Below are 18,895 nucleotides of genomic sequence, written 5' to 3'. Positions count from 1 at the left end.
AAAAATAGAGGGGTTAAAAAATAAATCAAAAGAGAAAATAAAATAAAATAAATAAAATAACAAAATAACATTAAAAGGAAAATAATGGTCAAGGTGCACTCCTCAGGTTCGAACCCCTGACCTTGGGGTCATGGGGGGAAACTAGCCCCTCACCCTCTGGGCCAATGTCCCAGTTGTGTCAACAATGCGCTTTAACAGAAGAAATAATAAAATTGGAAAATAAAAGGGATTCATGCATGAATCAGCCAACCACAGAATGACAACGCAAATGTTTGAATTCAAAATAACACGCCAACGGTCGTCTTCAACCTTCGACCCCTCAAAATCAAAACATGAAATTAAGGGTTTTTTACCAGAATCAAGGGTCAAGACATGTTGTATGATCTTAAAAAAGTATTCTCCTCACTCAAGAGCCATTGATTGGCTCTGAGTAAGGATTTCTGGATCACGATTTAGATGAACAACTTAAACCTAAATTATAAATTAAATGATGAAAGTGGAACAATCAAAGTTATAATGTTGGGGTTAATAATCAGGGATAAATTTTGAGCAAGAGGGTAACTTGTTTGAGTGAAGGAGATAAGTATTTCTACCTGGTCAGAAGCAACTCAGGGAAGGATTCTGACGACTGAGCTTAGCTCAGATGAGGCTTAGGAAGGGTGAGTTAGGTGTTTGGGAAGCTTAAGTGAAGTGTGTAGAGTGTTTTTGGGCAGAGATTTGTGGTTGAAAAGCTTTGGAATCAGAAATTCGATACTCTGTTAATTGAGTTTTGAGGGAGAAAGTCAGAAGTCATTGTGGGCCTTTTTTAGCGTGCCTGAACATTGGGACACCTTCACTTATTTATAGGGAAGGTGTCTGGATGGTTTTGGGGGGAAAACTTGGAGGTTTGCTTCAGAAAGGGTGAAGGGTCAAAGCATGCTCAAGTGGGGAGACAATGATGGTTGTGTTAAGACCTTGTTTGCACCTCAGACTACTTTGTCTTGGTCCCTTGCACCAATTAGTAACAAACACAGGCAAGGAAATTGCCTGCTATACAAATTGTTTTTTTCCATTTTTAGAAAAGTCAGCATTTGCACATGGGATCGATTTCTGATTTTTGGCATGTTTTGACTTGCAGGTTGAATTCCTACCATACCATACTATTATATGTAACTTGTTTGGGGACCATTGGAATCAGATTGAGAAGGTTTGGACACTTGATGCATCCATTTGCAAATCCTGCCTAAATTGCTCTGGTATGCTGATCAGGATGGTCAGCCATGTTTGAGCCAATGCCAAATGAAATTGGCTCGTGAATTTTGCTTCAATTTTGGGTCATTTATTCCTTGCCATGAACTTGATTGAATGCAAAAAGAATTAGGTCAATAAGGCTTGTGGTTTGGAAATGACAACATGCCAAAGTAGGGGTCATGACATGATTTTTGGGCATGGTAGGCATGTTGGACCAGCTTGGCCAATAGAAAAATTGATCCCATTCCTCAATGAATTAGGTGTTAGACCTTGAAACAAAGTTGGATGGGAAGTTATTTAGGACATTTGGATCAAAGTTTAACTTCAAAGTCTTAAAAAATGAAGAATTTATGGTCTTTGGAATTTCCCATAGGTCATTCTTGCCAAAATGTGACCAACCAACATGACATAGTTTTAGGGTTTTTGTGATTTCTTACTTTTCAAGCCACAACGATGGATATTTTGATCTCAAATGATCATATCATTATGGTAAATGAAGTTGGGACCTTTGTGGAATGATTTTAGGTCAAATTGGTGGGTGGATCAAGTTATGGAAATTTGAAAAATCAAGTGTGAACCAACTACTTGCAACATGGATTGAATGGATGTTTAAATGGTTGGTTTGGATTTTAATGGACATGAAATGATTTTGAATGAATGGTAGTGTGATTGGATGGCTAAAAATGATCAAGATCAATGGTCAAGAAGCCCCAAAACTAGGGTTTCTTGAGCCACAAGTTTCATCAAGAACCATGGTCAGATGAATTAGGGTTTGAGTTGTATGAGTCCAAATAAGATGTTAAAGGTCATGGGGCATGAATAAACTTTGTATTTGAGGGTTCCTTGATGGCATGGTCAAGATCCATGGTGCATCAAGACTTGTACAAGCCAAGAGGTATGTTAAGAGCTAGGGTTTGGTCCTTGGGTGACCAGATGAATCTTGAGGTTTCTTTAAAGGGGACTCACCACCCAAATTGGACTTGGGGAGTGAGTGAGATATCTTGAATAATATTATGGTTAATGTGGGATGCTTGAGGATGATATTAGGGTTAATGTGGTTGGGGCACACCTCAACATGACCAGATGATCCTGGGTATTTGCATATGAATCCCATGCCTTGTGCTTGTGGATTATTATGACCATTGAGTATAAATGCATATGAGATATATGTATGCTTAAGGTTTAGGGTTCAAGAAGATGATATGGGGTAGGGCAAATTTGAGGGTATGACAATGCTGAAGGAGAAAAAGTTGCCTCACACCTTGTGGAGATAAGCTGTTGTCACTATAACATATGTGCTCAACATGTTTCCAACAAAGAAACTGAAGGAAATTGTTCATTTTGAGAAGTGGATTGGTGATAAGCAAAGTGTGAGCCATTTCAGCGTATTTGGTTATGTTTGTTACAAACACATCCCATGTGCTACTAGAAAGAAGTTGGATGGTAGAAGTAAAGTAACGTTACTAATTAGGTACCACAATATATGTGTGTATAAGCTTTATTGTTCAATCACTAATAAGGTAGAATTCAGCAGACATGTTATTGTGAAACAATCAGAAGCATGGGATTGTAACGAGTCTCAATCCAACTCTTGTGTAGTGTTAACACCTGAGTTAACTTCTGAAGATATTTCTGACTCTGAAGGAGAATCTACCTCTGAAGGGGATTCTGCCTCTTATGATGAGTTAGAGTCTAATGGTGATTATGAGTCTGAAGATTAGTCAGAGTATGGCAGTAACTTTGAAGTTGAAGAAAACTCGGAAGGTGAATCTGATGATGATTCAGACTCAGATGGTACTCCAGAATCTTGTGGTAATCCAACCCCTGATGGTGGTCATACCTTTGAAGGTGGACCTTCTGAAGATGGAGCTTCTAAAGGTGGTTTAACCTCTAAAACCAGACCATAGAGAATTTGTCAGATACTATGTGATTTGTAGAGTTTGACATGTTGAAGATACTGAGATATACTCTGAAGGGGAAGTTATTCAGTGTTCCATATTAGTAGACTCTGAACCAATTAGTGTTTGAAGAAGCGCTCAAGAAAAAAGTATGGTTGAAGTCCATGAAAGAAGAACTTGAAGTTATAGAAAGAAACAAGACTTAGGAGTTGACCAAGCTTCCAAAGAACAAGAAAGCCATAGTGTCAGATGGTTTTTCAAGGTGAAACTGAAGCCATATGGATCAATTGGAAAACACAAAGCAAGGTTAGTAGCAAGAGGATTTCTACAAAATTTTGGGTTAGATTACTTTGAAGTGTTTACGCCTGTAGCTAGACATGAAACAATCAGATTGGTGATTGCAATAATTGCAAATAGGAAATGGTCTTTGATACATTTGGATGTGAAATCTGCCTTTCTGAACGATCCATTGCACGAAGAGGTATACGTGTCACAACCTCCTGGATTTATGAAAAGTAATCGGGAAAGGATGGTGCACAGGTTACATAAAGCGTTATATGGACTGAAACAAGCTCTCAGGGCTTGGAATATGAAAATTGAATCATTTTTAAAACTCCAAGGAATCAGAAAGTGTGAGATGGAGTATGTGTTTATATTCAGCATACTTCTGAAAGCAATATGATTCTGGTGTGTCTCTATGTTGATGATATATTGCTGACAGGAAGTTGTTCAGATGAGATAATGCAGTTCAAGAAGGTGTTGATGAATGAGTTTGAGATGACTGATCTAGAAAATATGGTATATTTTTCAGGGATGGAGATTCTTTACTCTGAGAAGAGCATCATTTTGCATCAGCTGAAGTATGAACTTGAACTTCTGAAGAGATTCAAACTGAAAAATTGCAAGACTGCAACCACGCCTATTGAAACGAATCACAAGTTGGATTCTGATGTTGAGGGTGATGATGTAGATGCTACAACTTTTAAATAGTTGGTTGACTCATTGAGATATCTCTATAACACCGGACTTGGCATTTGTTATGCAGTTAGAATAGTAAGTAGGTTTATAAACAAACCGAAATGGTCACATTACTAAGTTATTGTCAGGATTCTGAGGTATATTAAATGGAATCTGAAGTATGGAATGTTATTCCCTTCAGGTGTTAAGTTTGAACCAAAACTGATGTCTTATTCAGATTCTGATTGGTGTTGAGACATAGTTGATAAAAAAAGTACTTCTAGATATCTCTTCAAGTATCTAGGAGGTCATATCTCTTAGTCATCCAAGAAGAAACCAATGGTTGCATTGTCAACCTGTGAAGATGAGTACATTCTAGGTGATTTGTTTGCGTGTCAAATTATTTGGCTTATGAGTTTGTTGCAGGATCTGAATATCAAAATGAACAAGCTTGTGAAGCTGATAATTGACAACAAATCATCCATAAGTCTTGCCAAAAATTCAGTGTTGCATGGAAGAAGCAAGCAAATTCATATAAAGTTTCATTTTATGAGTAATTGGGTTCATAATGGAGTACTAGAAGTTGTGCATTGTAGCACCCATAAGCAACTTGCAGATGCTCTGACTAAAGCTATCAAGGTCAGACATTTTATCCACTTGAGGGAAGGAATTGGTGTTGTAGATTTTAATTAGCTGAATAGGAATTAAGGGATGATGTTAGAAGTAATGCATTATTCAGAATCTTGTATTAGTCAGAAACTTCTGAGGTTGTTAGTCAGAAGCAGTAGTTAGAGGTTGTTAGTTAGAAGTTGTTTCAGAAGGTGTGGTGTTTAAAAGCTACATGCTTCAGAAACCTTACTCACCGTAGCTTAGAAGTTTCCTACTCATAACTTAGCTTAGCTTATGAGTTTTAGCATTTGTTGTTTTGCTTACGTGGAAGTTTGTTTAGTTTGTTACGCTTACGTGAAAGTTTGATTTGTGTATTTAAGCAACTCTTGTAATCGTTTTTCTATAAAATACAACAACAAAATTTTCTTCCATCGATTTTTGAGAGTTTGTTATAACCGTTTTCTCTATCTTCCCTCTCTTCTTCCATATTCATCTTCTTCTTCTTGTGCTCCAACAATCAACGAGTTTGATTCGATTGGCCTCCAATTAAAACCTACGTACTATGATGAGATGTATTATGTTAAGGTGTGTTTGCAAAGCTTCTATTGTGTTGTGAATCTCTATAACATTACAATTAAACTTTAATTTAGTGTTTGGATCTAAATAATATACAATTGATCCACTCATCTATGATATTTTCTTCCAGCTTCCTCCTTTTTTTATTACAAATATTTTTCCATACATTCTTACACCATTAAGAATTTGAGATTATCTTTTGAAGACATTTACTAACGGTGAAACAAGGTAGTAGACCACAAAAGTGAAGGGGTTACTTGTCTATTTTTTATATAAAAAATATAACATCAATAATTAAAAAAAACATTTATACGGGCCAATATAGACTACGTGGGTTGTTCCTTAAGGTTTCATGAAATACTTGTCGCGTTAAATAGCAACACTCTGTTTCTATATTTTTTGGAGATACTTTGTTTACAATTGAGTTCAATTTTTTTAATATTCATCATTTTGAATCAGTTGAACATTTTACAACTTTTCTCATCATATCCTTTTTTTTGACTTAGTTGAATGTTCACCTTTTCACTTTTGCAAATCAGGAAAAGTTTCCTATAATATGCACGTGTCTGGCGCGTATGAGTCTATAAGACAAGAAACTTTGTGCATTGAAACAAATGTAACATGGAAGCAGATATGGAGACTAAGAGTTATGAAAAGAATAAAGGTATTTGTTTGGTTTGTTAAACATGGTCGGTTGTCTATAAATTCTTACTTAATCGGTTGAACGTGTGTGTACCATGGTGTGTTGACTGTCCTGATATAGTTGAAGATATCGTCAATGTGTTACGTGACTGTAGGACTGCCAAGATTGTGTGGATATCCATCATTAGAAAGAATTAATGGACTCCTTTTTTCGGGGCCAACTTGCAGGATTGGATCAATTTAAACCTCTCGATTGGATACGGTTATTCTAGTTCTATGAGGTGGGAGGATTTATTAGCAATATCTTGCCATACTCTGTGGATTTAGAGGAGCAAGAGGATACATGATGATGAGTATATTATTATAAGTAAACTTAACTCGTATCATTTGGGAAAAGGCTAAGTTATATGCGGATAGTGCAAAGTTTCACAACCAACTTTATGCTAGCACTCAAATTCTAACTCACATTCAGTGGTTTTTGTCAGCTGTAGAGTGGGTTGCAATGAATGTTGATGGAGGTGTGAACAAACATAGGAGATCAAACTGTGGGGGAGTGCTTCGTGTCCACACCGGTTGTTGGTATGGAGGATTTTACAAATTCATTAGTAATTGTAGTGTTGGGATTCCAGAACTCCGGGGGTGCTTAAGGGCCTAAAATTGGCCTTTGGAAAAGGTTATAACAAGGTTGAGTTGCAGGCTGATGACAAAAATATTGTTGAGACACTTATTCATTTCAGCAATGGTAGAGGTCTGATGCAACAAATCTGAAACTTGCTTTCATGTGATAAAGATGTTTGTTTCTCTCACATTTACAAGGAATCTAACTAGTGTGTTTATGCTATGGCAAAACTAAGTTTATATCATGATCTGTGACATATTGTATATAAAGTTGTCTGGAAGAGTTGACTTCCTTGATTAGTAATGATATTCTAGAGGTTATTTTCCTTCGTGTAATTTTCTCTTAGTCTTTATGTTGGGCTTATGCCCTCCCTTGAAACAAATAAACAAAATTAAATAAAATTTCTAAGAATAATTATTTATAACTCCAAGTATGGTATGAGTTATTTAAGGTATAGGTTTATAATAAGGATTCTTAAACAAACAAAAGGAACCAAACTCAAATAAAATGTAAAACATGTTAGCTTGAAAGACCCAAGACTAAATGAAACAACTCGCCTAAGTGTAGGTAGACATAAAAAATAAAATTAATTAAGAATGTGTGCAAGTTCTAAATAAACAATACATACTAGAATATATGCTCAAAGCATGAATATAGTGTCTGGATTATGTCACTCACCAAGTTAAGTTTGACTTACACAACATGAGCAATACATTAAGTTTGTTATGGCTTCAAAATAATTTTCAATGAACCTATTCAACTGTTAGTATACCTCAATAATATCACATTAGAGTTTTTTTTTACATGTTAATAGTTAATAACACCCTTTTATATTCGGCATGCATATGAACATAAAATAGCTATGTCTTTCCGTATCTTGATTGTCATCATTAACTTAGAATTATCAAACATGAAAAACCTTGTTTTCTAAAATATTTGAGCTTACATACTATTATTAGACAAGAATTTTCTTTTTTTATTGCTGAAATATTAAGAAAGATATTCTAAAAGTTGTTAAGACATCTTGCCTCGATTAATCATTGGTGCGCTATTTTTGAAAAGATTTATTTTGACTTTGTTTAATCCCAAATTCAATGTTCTAGATTCAGTGTGATTAACTTCAGAAAGATTAATTTTGTTCGTATCTATTGTGCTAAAATTTTGCTAATTTATTTTGATAAGATTTCCATTGAAAATGAATTATTTGATAAATAGAATGTGCTTTGAAAGATTTAATTGAATAAACTTTGAAAGAAAGATTTAATTTGTTGAATATTAGATTTGGATTGAATTTGTTTATAAGTGAAAGGTTTGTTTTTTTTATGGATCAACATCTCTATATAAATAGATCTTTTTATTTATGGAGAGCACACAATTAGAGATTATTCACAGTTTCAAAGAGTTTTTTTATTTGTGTTTGATATTATGTTGTTTGTGTAAAACTATATTACTATTATTATTTTCTACTTAAGAGAAATATAGAGTTTTTGATTTGTACCTGTGAAGTTTATCACATCCTAAACAATTGGTTTTTACAAACACTTGGAAGGGTGCTTGAGTGAAAGTGTGGGAATATCAAATTCAGGGGAAGTTTGAGTTGAAACTTACGGGTAGTATTAGAAAAAGGGCCCTGGACTAGGATAATTTAGATGAGACCATAATGTATTATTGACTAGTTATAATTATTGAATTTCCATTCCATTCGGCTATAACCCTCCTGACATAAATGACAATTGCACTAAACTGGGTTATCAATTATTTGCATTTATTTAATTGTTCATCAATTACTTTATATCATATTATCTTGCACATTGTTTCAATATTGTGTATGACATTTTGTTACTGATCAATCAAAATTTTAATTGGCATTAGAGCAGACACCCTATTATGTTTGAGTATCTTCCAGGGTATATAATATGTTATGTTTATGTTGGACGATACTAACTATTGTACCCCAAATCCCCCCCCCCCCCCCCCTCTTCATCCTTTCACTTAACATGGGCTTGAGATTCATCTGCACACATTCATGTTTCATTCATATGCATTTATGTTGGCATTTGTTAATCTATAGATTCAAAAGCTCTGTGGCTTTTGTAAGGTTGGGGTTTGGGCATGGGTCGAACTCCTAAAATGTGATTTGGCTTTCCATCTGTTTATATTGGGAGTGAAACCCTAGTTTTTAACTTTCGGTATTCATTGATCTTTGATTTGCTTTGGTTTGGAAACTCTATTTTGTGAACCACTTTGTTTGAAAAGCATTATTGCTTGAATCATGGGGTTTGCCACCCTTGTTTCTTTATTTAGTGGTGTTTGTCTAACCATCCTTGTTCACGTGAGTTGCTTAATGGAATTGGATTGAACATGAAACCCTAGTGGTGGAGGTTCATCATTGTGGTTTGTTTGATAATTCTTTGGATCTGATGTTTTATTTCATCTAAGTTTATTCTTGTTTTCATTCAGATTCATAATCCATCGATTTTTTGCTTAAGGTGCATTAATTCATATCAGGGCATTCATAGTTCATGACTTCATACACATACATGACATCTTAGTTCATTAATGTAGTTCAAGTCCACTCATTCAAAGTCATGGTGCAAGTTTCTGACTAGCAATTCATATGTTAAGTTGGTAGCAAAATATCATTTGAAATTAAAGCTTTCTCTTTGTTGAAATAAAAGAACCATTTTTATATATATGTGTACAATCATTGTGTTATTTTACAAATGAATTTGCAAAAAATATCACTTTAACCAAAGTAAACTCATTTTTTTTCTAAGCTCTAAGACCTATTCTATTTCAACCTCATGTTGATTCTAATTTCCTCGATTTCCTCTTTGCATCTTCATACATTTCTTGTTCTCCAAACAAGAACCAAAATTGATAGACATAAGCATATCATTCAAATGCATTCATGTTAAGCCAAGGTAGCCTTGCAGTAGTAGTAATTGAAAAGTCAAACAACTTAAAGCATATCTTTTATTATATTATAATTATACTGTACTAGTAGTGTTAAGAATTAACATTCACAATTTCTTTTTCTATGAGTGATTACATGAATTGATTGATTTTTGCTTGTATGTGACATGGTATATATTATTTGTATAACATAGGCAGTGGTAACTTATTATTTTAGGATGTCTGTATCAACATATTTATAATTCTTTTATTTCTTATTTAATCCATGATAGACATTGTGAGATGAAATAGATTAATCACGCTTCATATTATAAAGCTATACAACATAACAATGGAATTATTCACAAGCGGCAGGAAATTTTTACAGGTATCATAACCGCAATTTTATTAAAAGTGAATCCATTCTTAACAAACTATTTAACATAAATTAACAGTGTTAATCATTCCCAACAACCATCCTCTTCAAATCTAACTGAAACTTAACCTGCCCTAACCATTCTACCTGAGCTACCCAATTCAGTTACATCTTCCAAACTTTATATAAACATTCATCACCCTGCTACTCTCAAACGGAAAAAGAAATGACTCTTGACAATTCACAATTCACTCTTCTCAAATTCTCATTATCTCTCTGCACAAATCAAAGAAACGTAGAAGCTCTTCACTCTCAATATTTCTTCGTTCTTAGAATCACACGCGCAAATCTCACAATTACAAGCATTAGAAATGCAATTCAATAACAACGATAACTCAAAAGAGAAGAAGAAAGTCATAGAAGAAGAAGAAGAAGAAGAGACGAATCAGAATCAAAGAGGAGGAATTTATACGTGTTCGAATGGAAGATCAAATCCAGTGAGTTCTCATCATTTTCTTATCGTTATCGATTCGACCTCGTGCGTTCGATTTGACACGATTGAAGATTGATGATGTATTCACGATTGGATGTTGAAATTCGCCGCGTTTGTCGTTGTTCCGTCGTGGTTGTAAGTTATGAATAAGCCTAAGACGGGGTAAATTAGGACTTTTAAAAACTTTATCGTGTTTTGATGGATAATGGTTCTTTCTTTTCTGATCTGGTAGGTGAAGAAAATAGTAAAGTGCAGAAAATAAAGAACACTGGGAATTATCCTGGTTCCCCTCACAATCCGAGAGTACTCCAGTCCCCTTACAATATGTAAGAGATTTTATTATAGTTAGATCTTTATAACCAAGCCTCTAACCAAGTTATCAAGGACAATCCTCTTGAAACTTCTTTCACAAGAAAAGAAAACAACCCTCCTTTTTCTTGAACCTTATCTCCAATAATCCTGGATGTTAAGTAACCACGCCTAATATCAAACAATTCTTGATACTTAGGAATTTACAGTAATAATTTGTATAAGAAGTAAGTTTGTATAATGGACAAGATTTAATCAAATGATTAAAATCTTCTTCTCTTTCAATATATGAAGATTCAATAACAAATGATCTATAAAGTGCTCAAAGATACTTTGTTGAATATGATATGAAAATATATTTCAGAAAATATCTTAATGTAAGGTTCAGTTGAAAATTATGCAGAGAGATTTTATGATTAATTTGAAAGAGGTGAATGTAAAATTAAATTTTAAAATATATTTATAGTGATGTTTTCCCTTGATAAAACATGGCAATGGTTGGAAAATATTTATAAAATACAATGAGATTAAATTTAATAGATGTCATGAAAAGGAGTGAGTGAAGTAGTGAACGTGAATCATTATTTTTTCAAACTTGTTCAGGTGCAATCGATTGCACAATCCTGTCAATCGACTGCAATGACTAAAAATTTAGAAAAAATTAATTGATGTAATCGATTGCAGCAACATGTTAATCGATTGCAGTGGTTAAAATTTTGAATGTCAAAGTTCCATTCAATCGATTGCACAATCTTGTCAATCGATTGCTTGCTTAATTAAATTGAATTTTTTTCTAAGTCCACAACTTTATGCATGCATCAAAATTTATTTTTAACTAATGCAATTAAAACATTTCAAAAAATATTTTAATAAAGTATGACATGAATATTTTTAAATGTATGATCAATAAAATTGAGCACTTTAAGATTGCATATGACATGAATTTCCATATACCTTTGATTGATCAAAAGTAATTTTTTCCTCTTCTTCTTTGATAATAAAATTTAAGCTTGAATTCATTGTCTTCATCAAAATTTGTTGGAAGTTTGTCTTCACAATCTCCCCATTTTTGATGATGACAACCATATGTGTAAAGAAGAATAATTTTGTTACAATGCTCCCCCTTTCTCTTAGAATTATATGCTTGGATAACTCCCCCTAAATTTGACAATTTTGATTCTTCCTGAAAAGGTTAGATTGCAAGCATACACACATATATAATATCTTCTCCCCCTTTCGCATAATAAAAAAGAATGGAAAAATATAAATGAAAGTAAAAAATAGAGAAAGGATATAATGATCGAGAAGGAAAGTTTTAGAAACATAACCAATGTCTTAAACAACTCATAGAAAAAAACATTTAGTCTTGATTCATGTATTTTTGGTCAAAGTTTTCTTGTGGATTTGCTTGGTTGAAGTGTTGTGGTGGAGCATTGGGTGGTTGACGGAATGGATAGTGGTAAGGTGGAATTTCAATAGGAGGAGCTTGAGTATGAATGGAAATGTTGTTGATTTGGGTTGATAAGGAGTGATGCATGTAAACCATATAATCTATAACATGTCCCATGTCTTCTATCTCTTGAGGTACCAAATGAGGATTCTCAACTTCATCATCTAAGTACCGGAGAGTCTTGTCTTTGTAGTAAAAAACTACACCCATTTTTTTGTTGCATAGATGAACAGTAATCTCCCATTCTTCCATCGGAACCGGATCTTCTTTAACCAAATTTACCTCAAAATGTTGAAGAATTTTTGTAATGAAAAATGCATAAGGTAGTTCTTGTGCATTCTCATCATGGGCAGCCATGTGCTCAAGAATCATATACGCCCAATTAACCGGAATATCATGCTTCATTGCAAATAAAATTTGCATCTCTGTGTCAGTAATGGTAGAATGATTTGAAAACTTTGGCATAATAATATAGTTCAGAAAGTAGTGAAGCAACGTATCATCCATAAAAAAAATTACAACTGATCAAAAAATTCTATCAGGAAGTTTACCACCAGTTCTCTGGAAAATTTCATGTTCAGATTTTCTTCCTATACCAAAATAAAATTCTCTTTTTTCATAGTTAGGAATAAGAAGAGTCTTGTGCATGATAAATTCTAAACCTTCTGAAGGAATATCCAAAATAGTTCCTAAAAGTTCACAGTCAAACTCAAAATATGTTCCTTTTACAATAGAAGTAATAACATCATCCTTGTAAATTATGTTAGTGTAAAAGGCTCTCACAAGATCAGGATATATGAGTCCATTCATGCTAATCAAACCTTTTATTTTCTGACTTACTAGTATTTCTCTAAATTGAAAACAGGGATATGGAAAGGTATCTTACTTTACATACCTAGGGTCAAAAACAAGTTTGGAGAAAAAACATTATAGATACCTCTTTTGTTGATCTCTTGAAGGGAACAATTTCTTTAATCTTGAATCAAAGTTTGAGGTAGATTTTGGTGGATCATATGTCGTTGCCTTCTCCTTTCCCTTGGAAGCCTCACCCATTCGAAGTTTTGGGGCCATGGATGAGTTGAAAGGTTTAGAGAAATTTTTGGTGAAGGTTTAAGTTTTGGGAAAAAGTTTTAAATTTTGATGAAGAGAACTGTAAAGATAGGTTTATTATTGTTTTTTATGAATAAAAGTTATCAAGAAAAAACATTTGGTGAGAATTGATGAATAATAAAAAAAATAGATGTGAGAATTGATGGGGTTTGGTGAGAATTGATGAGATTTGATATTGGAAAAATGTGTTGGTAAAAGGTAGTAAAGAGTGTTGAATATTTGGTCAAATAAGGAGAGAGGTTTGATATGAAAGTGACTGCTATTGAAGAAGCTCAGGACCAGAGAAATATAAAGGTTGATGAACTCATTAGTTCCTTGCAAACCTTTGAGGTGTCCATCAATGACAGGTCAGAGAAGAAGAACAAATGTATAGCCTTTGTATCCAATACTGAAGGAAATCATAGTGATAAAGAAGAAAGTTTGTCATATTCTATAACTCTTCTTGAGAAAAAGTTCAACAACTCCTTGAAGAACCTAGACAGAAAGTGGAGGATAAATGCCAAAGAAAAAGGGCTTGGCATCAGCAAGGGCAAAGGGATTTAATGATTTAAGTGTGAATGACTTCAAAGTTGAATGTCTTACCTTTTTGAAGAAACATAAGTTGGGATTATCAGTCACCTGGTATGAATTTGACAGTGATATTGATGAAGAAAATACTAACAAAGTAATATCGTATATTGGTAAGCATGATGTTGAGGGTAAGTCTAACGATGAAGACTTATTTGATGAAGAGATAACTGCTTCATTTAGGCTTTTGATCACAAGAGGGAAGAAACCTGCTTTAAAACAAAAGGACAAAAGAAAATAAATAAATGTTCTTCATCAAGATAAAGTGCAACTTACTACTATCATCACATGTATGAAAGAAGAAATTTCAATGAGAAATATTGCTGAGAAAGTTTATAAGATCATATTTAATGAAATAAAAAATAAAAATTATGATGTACTATAACAAATTGTATTTTAAAAGATCAGGTGATCATATTTAATGAAATAAAAAAATAAAAAAACATATGACCATTTCTTTTTCTAAAAAAATAGACTATTTATATGAATGTTTGATTTATTCACATTAACGGTTCAGATTTGGTGTAAGTCTTTTAGATTTATATCTGATCTCAACGGATCTTGAATATATATATATATATATATATATATATATATATATATATATATATATATATATATATATATATATATATATATATATATATATATATATATGAAAAATGAAAGTCATTATATTATTCTATTTTTTATATTAAAAACACAATCAACATAAAAAATTATATTGATATATTCTTTAAAAAAAATCACACTAAAACACTTATTAATAATCATTTGAGCTAATAGACCTATAATGTAATTATAAAATTCTTTTAAGATTATAAAAAATTAACAAAATTAAGTTCTCTCTTTTCCCTTTTGTAAAAAAAAATCACGATAACTTTGCTAACATCCATTTAGATTGCAATATACAAATAACTTATGGTCTATCCATAAATATTTATTTGAGTTATGATTCTCCATGAAATGCTAGATGAGATATTGACATGTCAGATTATATGCACACTTTTGAATTTATAAACATCATTGTTTCTTCTAGACTTCAAAATCATAAATTAAGACTTCAAAATCATAAATTAAGATTGAAAATTTAAGTCTCAGTCATACTATTAAGAAATATAGTCTCGTCTTTAGGGTTGTGCAATGACACCTGGTTGATAATTATAAAAATGGGAAGAGATATGCTTGCAGAAAAAAAAATATTTGTTAGCAATATCGATGAGAAATTTTTTTATCAATTTTTTCTCAAAAGACAACTATATGTAGTGCTATCAAGGATTACTTGAAAGACTTAAAGATATTAATAACTAACGATAAAGGTGAAAATTCAAATGTAACTAAAAATATGATTTACAAAGAAGTGTTCTAGAATGTTCAAATCTATTTTTTTATAATATTTAAAAAAATTCTATTTTCATTTATGCGTTATTTCATTGAGCACAATTAGTTGTTTGATTCATGGTATTGTCATTAATTTTTATTTGCAAGTTATATTAATTTATTAATATGAATGTTATATATGATATTTTAAAACACCCATGTATCACAAGAGTCACAATCCAGTTGTTATTAGTTTTCATTAATATATATTTCTTCCGTCTCATAAAAAGTATCTTATTTGCAGTTTTTTGTCTCAAAATAATTGTCCTTTTACAATATTAATAGTTCTCGGTTGTATATATACAACAAGTTAACAAACCTAATTCGGAGTGAATCAAACAAATCTCCTACTAATTTTCCAATAATTATTCTCCACAAATTTATAATAAAAATATAATTATTATTATTATTGAAATAATGAATAATTAAAAGAATTAAAGTTTAATTATTATTATTATTGATTTCAGCATAATTATTTATTAACTTTATTTGTAATATATTAGTAAACCTATTTATTTTAATTTTCATCACCACCACCGGTATCCGATCCAATAAACAGACTAAACCTAATTTTGTTATAATTTCTCATGCAAGTTTAACTTTGAATGAGTTATGATTGAAAAATAGAGAGAGAAATAGAGAGAAATAGATGTTGTGCAAATTAAAGTGCAAAAATGAAAATTGGTATAAATTGGTATAAATTTCCATTATCAAGTAAATAGCAACTATACAAAACTACAATCAAAGAAGCATTAACTTAAAACTAACAAGAGTAAGATAAGCAGTCCAAGCCAAACACGGCTTAGCCAAATCTTTCGCAAAAGGATTAACTTTTCTAAACCTCAAATAACAAATCAAAAGAGTGACACAGTTAACAACACCAGAAACCGTTGCAAGCCAATAAGCATTCATAACAAGAACAAGTGGATACCAAACAATGCTCAGAGAGATATGCGCTATATAGAAACACAATGCATCTGAATCACCTTGAAATCCACCATCAGCCCAAACCAACCAAGCTGCCAGTCCCATGCACAAAGATGAACCCAAGGTTGCCAAGTGAATGTACCAAAGTGGTGCGAACCAAAAGGGTTTCGCTATAACATTGTACTTTCTACTTGATCCAAAGAGGATGATTATCGTTAACGTTATGGCGAATGGAATTGCTATTCCTATTGCTAGGGAACGTAAGGCTCTCTTAGCTTGTGATTTCTTGGTTTCATGCAAGGTTTGAGAAGCCATGGAGTTTTGGTTTTGGTTTTGGTTTTGGTTTTTCTCTCTCTTGAGGATGAAATTAGAGAAGAGTGAAAATAATTTTAAGGAGAGATTCAATCGGTAAACGAGTGTTTTGGAGTAAAATTAGGAGGAAGTTAACTAAAGAATAGTTATCACTAACCATCGAAATTTAAGGTTAGCAATAGCTTATTGTTATTGATACACTTAAATGAGTTAAGTAATTAGAGAAATTTTAATATTAGAAATTTTGTTTTTTTTGGAAAATTCTCATAAGAAAAACTATTTTGATCACATTTTAGGTTTGTTATTGTATTTTTTTATAACAACTATTTTTATATTTAAAAAATTACTTTTTGAAAATTTTCATTCCTTGGTAGTAAAAAATTATTATAACCTAGAGAGATTATAAAAATAATAATTAAAAATAAAGCATAGTTTATTATATATTATAAAAAATGAAATTTAATTAGTTATAAATTAATTTTTAGAGATTATTTAAAAAAATATTAAACGTTATTTTGAGGTTGTTTGTAGCAAATTATATATATAAATGATTTAGATGTTTTAAATAAATAGTTAATATAATCATAAGTAGTTTTGCATTTATCTACTGTAAATGAAAATGTTATTTTAATTTTTTATATTATAAATTATTTCCAAAAAATAAGCTATATAACAACTTTTTATTTGATGCAAGTTTTAAAAAAATTCTTCTTCAATTTTTTTTTTAAATTACATGGATAATGTTTTTTTTATATTTATTTTATTTTAAAGTAGCATCCAAACGAAAACTTCCAATTCAAACACAAAATTATAAAATATTAAAATCTCGTTATCATTACTATAAACAATAAATACAATAAATGACCAGCATTAGCACAAACTAAAATATGGTATATTTCTCTTTCTAATAATAAATGCATATAAAATGACATTTAAACAATGGAAAAAAATATTAGAAAATAATAATGACACTTGATTGCTTGCAAATGAGTAAATTTTTTTGATTTGCTTTGATAAAATTAAATTTGCGAACGGAAATTTTTTGATTTGCTTTTATTTGCTCTGTTTGAATTAAACTTGTAGATGAGAAAATGGGGCGACCTCTATTTTCTGGAGTTATGTGTTTGAAAGGACATTAAATGACAATGCAGTCAAGTTTTCCACATACAACTAAAAGTAGTCATGACATTTAAACAATAGGAAAAAATAACATTGATTTGAATTAAAAAGGCAAGAAAATAATATGATCAAATAAATTTTTATTTTATTTTATTTTTGTTAATCGAGAGGGTCAAAGGCTCAAATAGAAAAAAAAAACTAAAAGGACACCTTCTTAGAGGTGTCACCCCATAATATCCTTTACTAATAATTGCTCAATAAAATTATGGGTAATAATATAACGATGCATGTCCCTATTTAATCTATAATCCGCTTTCCCTAGAGCATATGCACATTGGTTAGCTTCTCTAAATGTGTGCGTTACAAAGGCTTTGTCAAACCTACTCAACATACTCTCAATCTTCCTTAGTATTTCCAAACTTTCACTTCTTCTAAATATCCGTTGCAATTTCAGAAGAATCTGTATTAACTTCAACTCTCTCGAATCCCATATCTAACACAAACAACAATCCTTCAAGTAAACCCTATAACTCAGCCATGTAGTTGGTACATAGCACATGCTTGGCAAAACCTCTCATACAACAACTCTCATCATCTCTGTTAAGGCCTCCAAAACTCGCAGTAACACCCTCAATGCAATCACCATCAACATTAAGTTTCACCGTGCCTGGACTAGGAGGAACTCACTTAATATCTGTAACCTCCTTGGTTCTCTCAACTACCTTATTATCCATATCCAAGGCTTCACCATATTCCTTCAACTGAAGCGACGCATGCAAACTAGGGTTAAATGGCCTAACAAAGTCCTTTATATGCTCCTCTTTATTACGCCATAACCAAAGTGAGTGACAAGCCATCGCCCAATAAGAGCTCCAACCAACATCCTTCTTAGAGTTCCCATTAATACTCAACCTGATCCAATCCTTCAAATCTAGATTGAAAAAATCATGGTGCATCTTAGAAGGCACTTTATTCACCCAAACTTTCAAAGCCCTACGGCATTCACGAAACACATGTAACGTATATTCATTTGCATGGCCACACATATTACAAGCAGTTGCACCAATACCTCTCTTACTCTTATTATGATTGGTCAATAATCTATCATGCTTCAACAACCACACAAAAGCAATAATCTACCATGCTTCAATAGCCACACAAAAGCTTTAATCTATCATGCTTCAACAACTCCACAAATGCTTAAATTATATGGTTTACTTTGATAAATTAATTTAATTTTGTTTGATGCAAGATTAAGAAATAATCTTATCGATATTATGTATTTTTCAATCAAAGGGAGAATCAATTTAACATAGGAAATAAATATTTATTTAATGTAGCTTATGGTTTATAAGCTAGTGTTGTAGCAAACTCTGTCGAAGTCAAAGATTTAGTGTAACTGTCGAAATATGCTAGATTATTAGCA

At 32.0% G+C, this 18,895-nt stretch overlaps 1 protein-coding gene across 1 annotated transcript; it reads right to left on the bottom strand.

The window, feature by feature from the left end:
- Positions 1-15,851: 15,851 nt before the first annotated feature.
- LOC127115796 (translocator protein homolog) lies at positions 15,852-16,381 on the bottom strand. The gene has a single exon (XM_051047248.1). The coding sequence runs from the start codon at positions 16,351-16,353 to the stop codon at positions 15,853-15,855; it is 501 nt and encodes a 166-aa protein (XP_050903205.1). The 5' UTR covers positions 16,354-16,381; the 3' UTR covers position 15,852.
- Between the last annotated feature and the right edge of the window lie 2,514 nt (positions 16,382-18,895).

The sequence above is a fragment of the Lathyrus oleraceus genome, chromosome 1, assembly GCF_024323335.1.
Source record: "Lathyrus oleraceus cultivar Zhongwan6 chromosome 1, CAAS_Psat_ZW6_1.0, whole genome shotgun sequence".
In the NCBI taxonomy this organism is placed as follows: domain Eukaryota; kingdom Viridiplantae; phylum Streptophyta; class Magnoliopsida; order Fabales; family Fabaceae; genus Lathyrus; species Lathyrus oleraceus.
Note: the sequence above shows the minus strand (reverse complement) of the source record. Positions and strands in the feature narration are given on the sequence as shown.

Coding starts and splice junctions, on each gene's coding strand:
- LOC127115796 (XM_051047248.1), bottom strand. CDS start 16,353: ATGGCTTCTCAAACCTTGCATGAAACCAAGAAATCACAAGCTAAGAGA.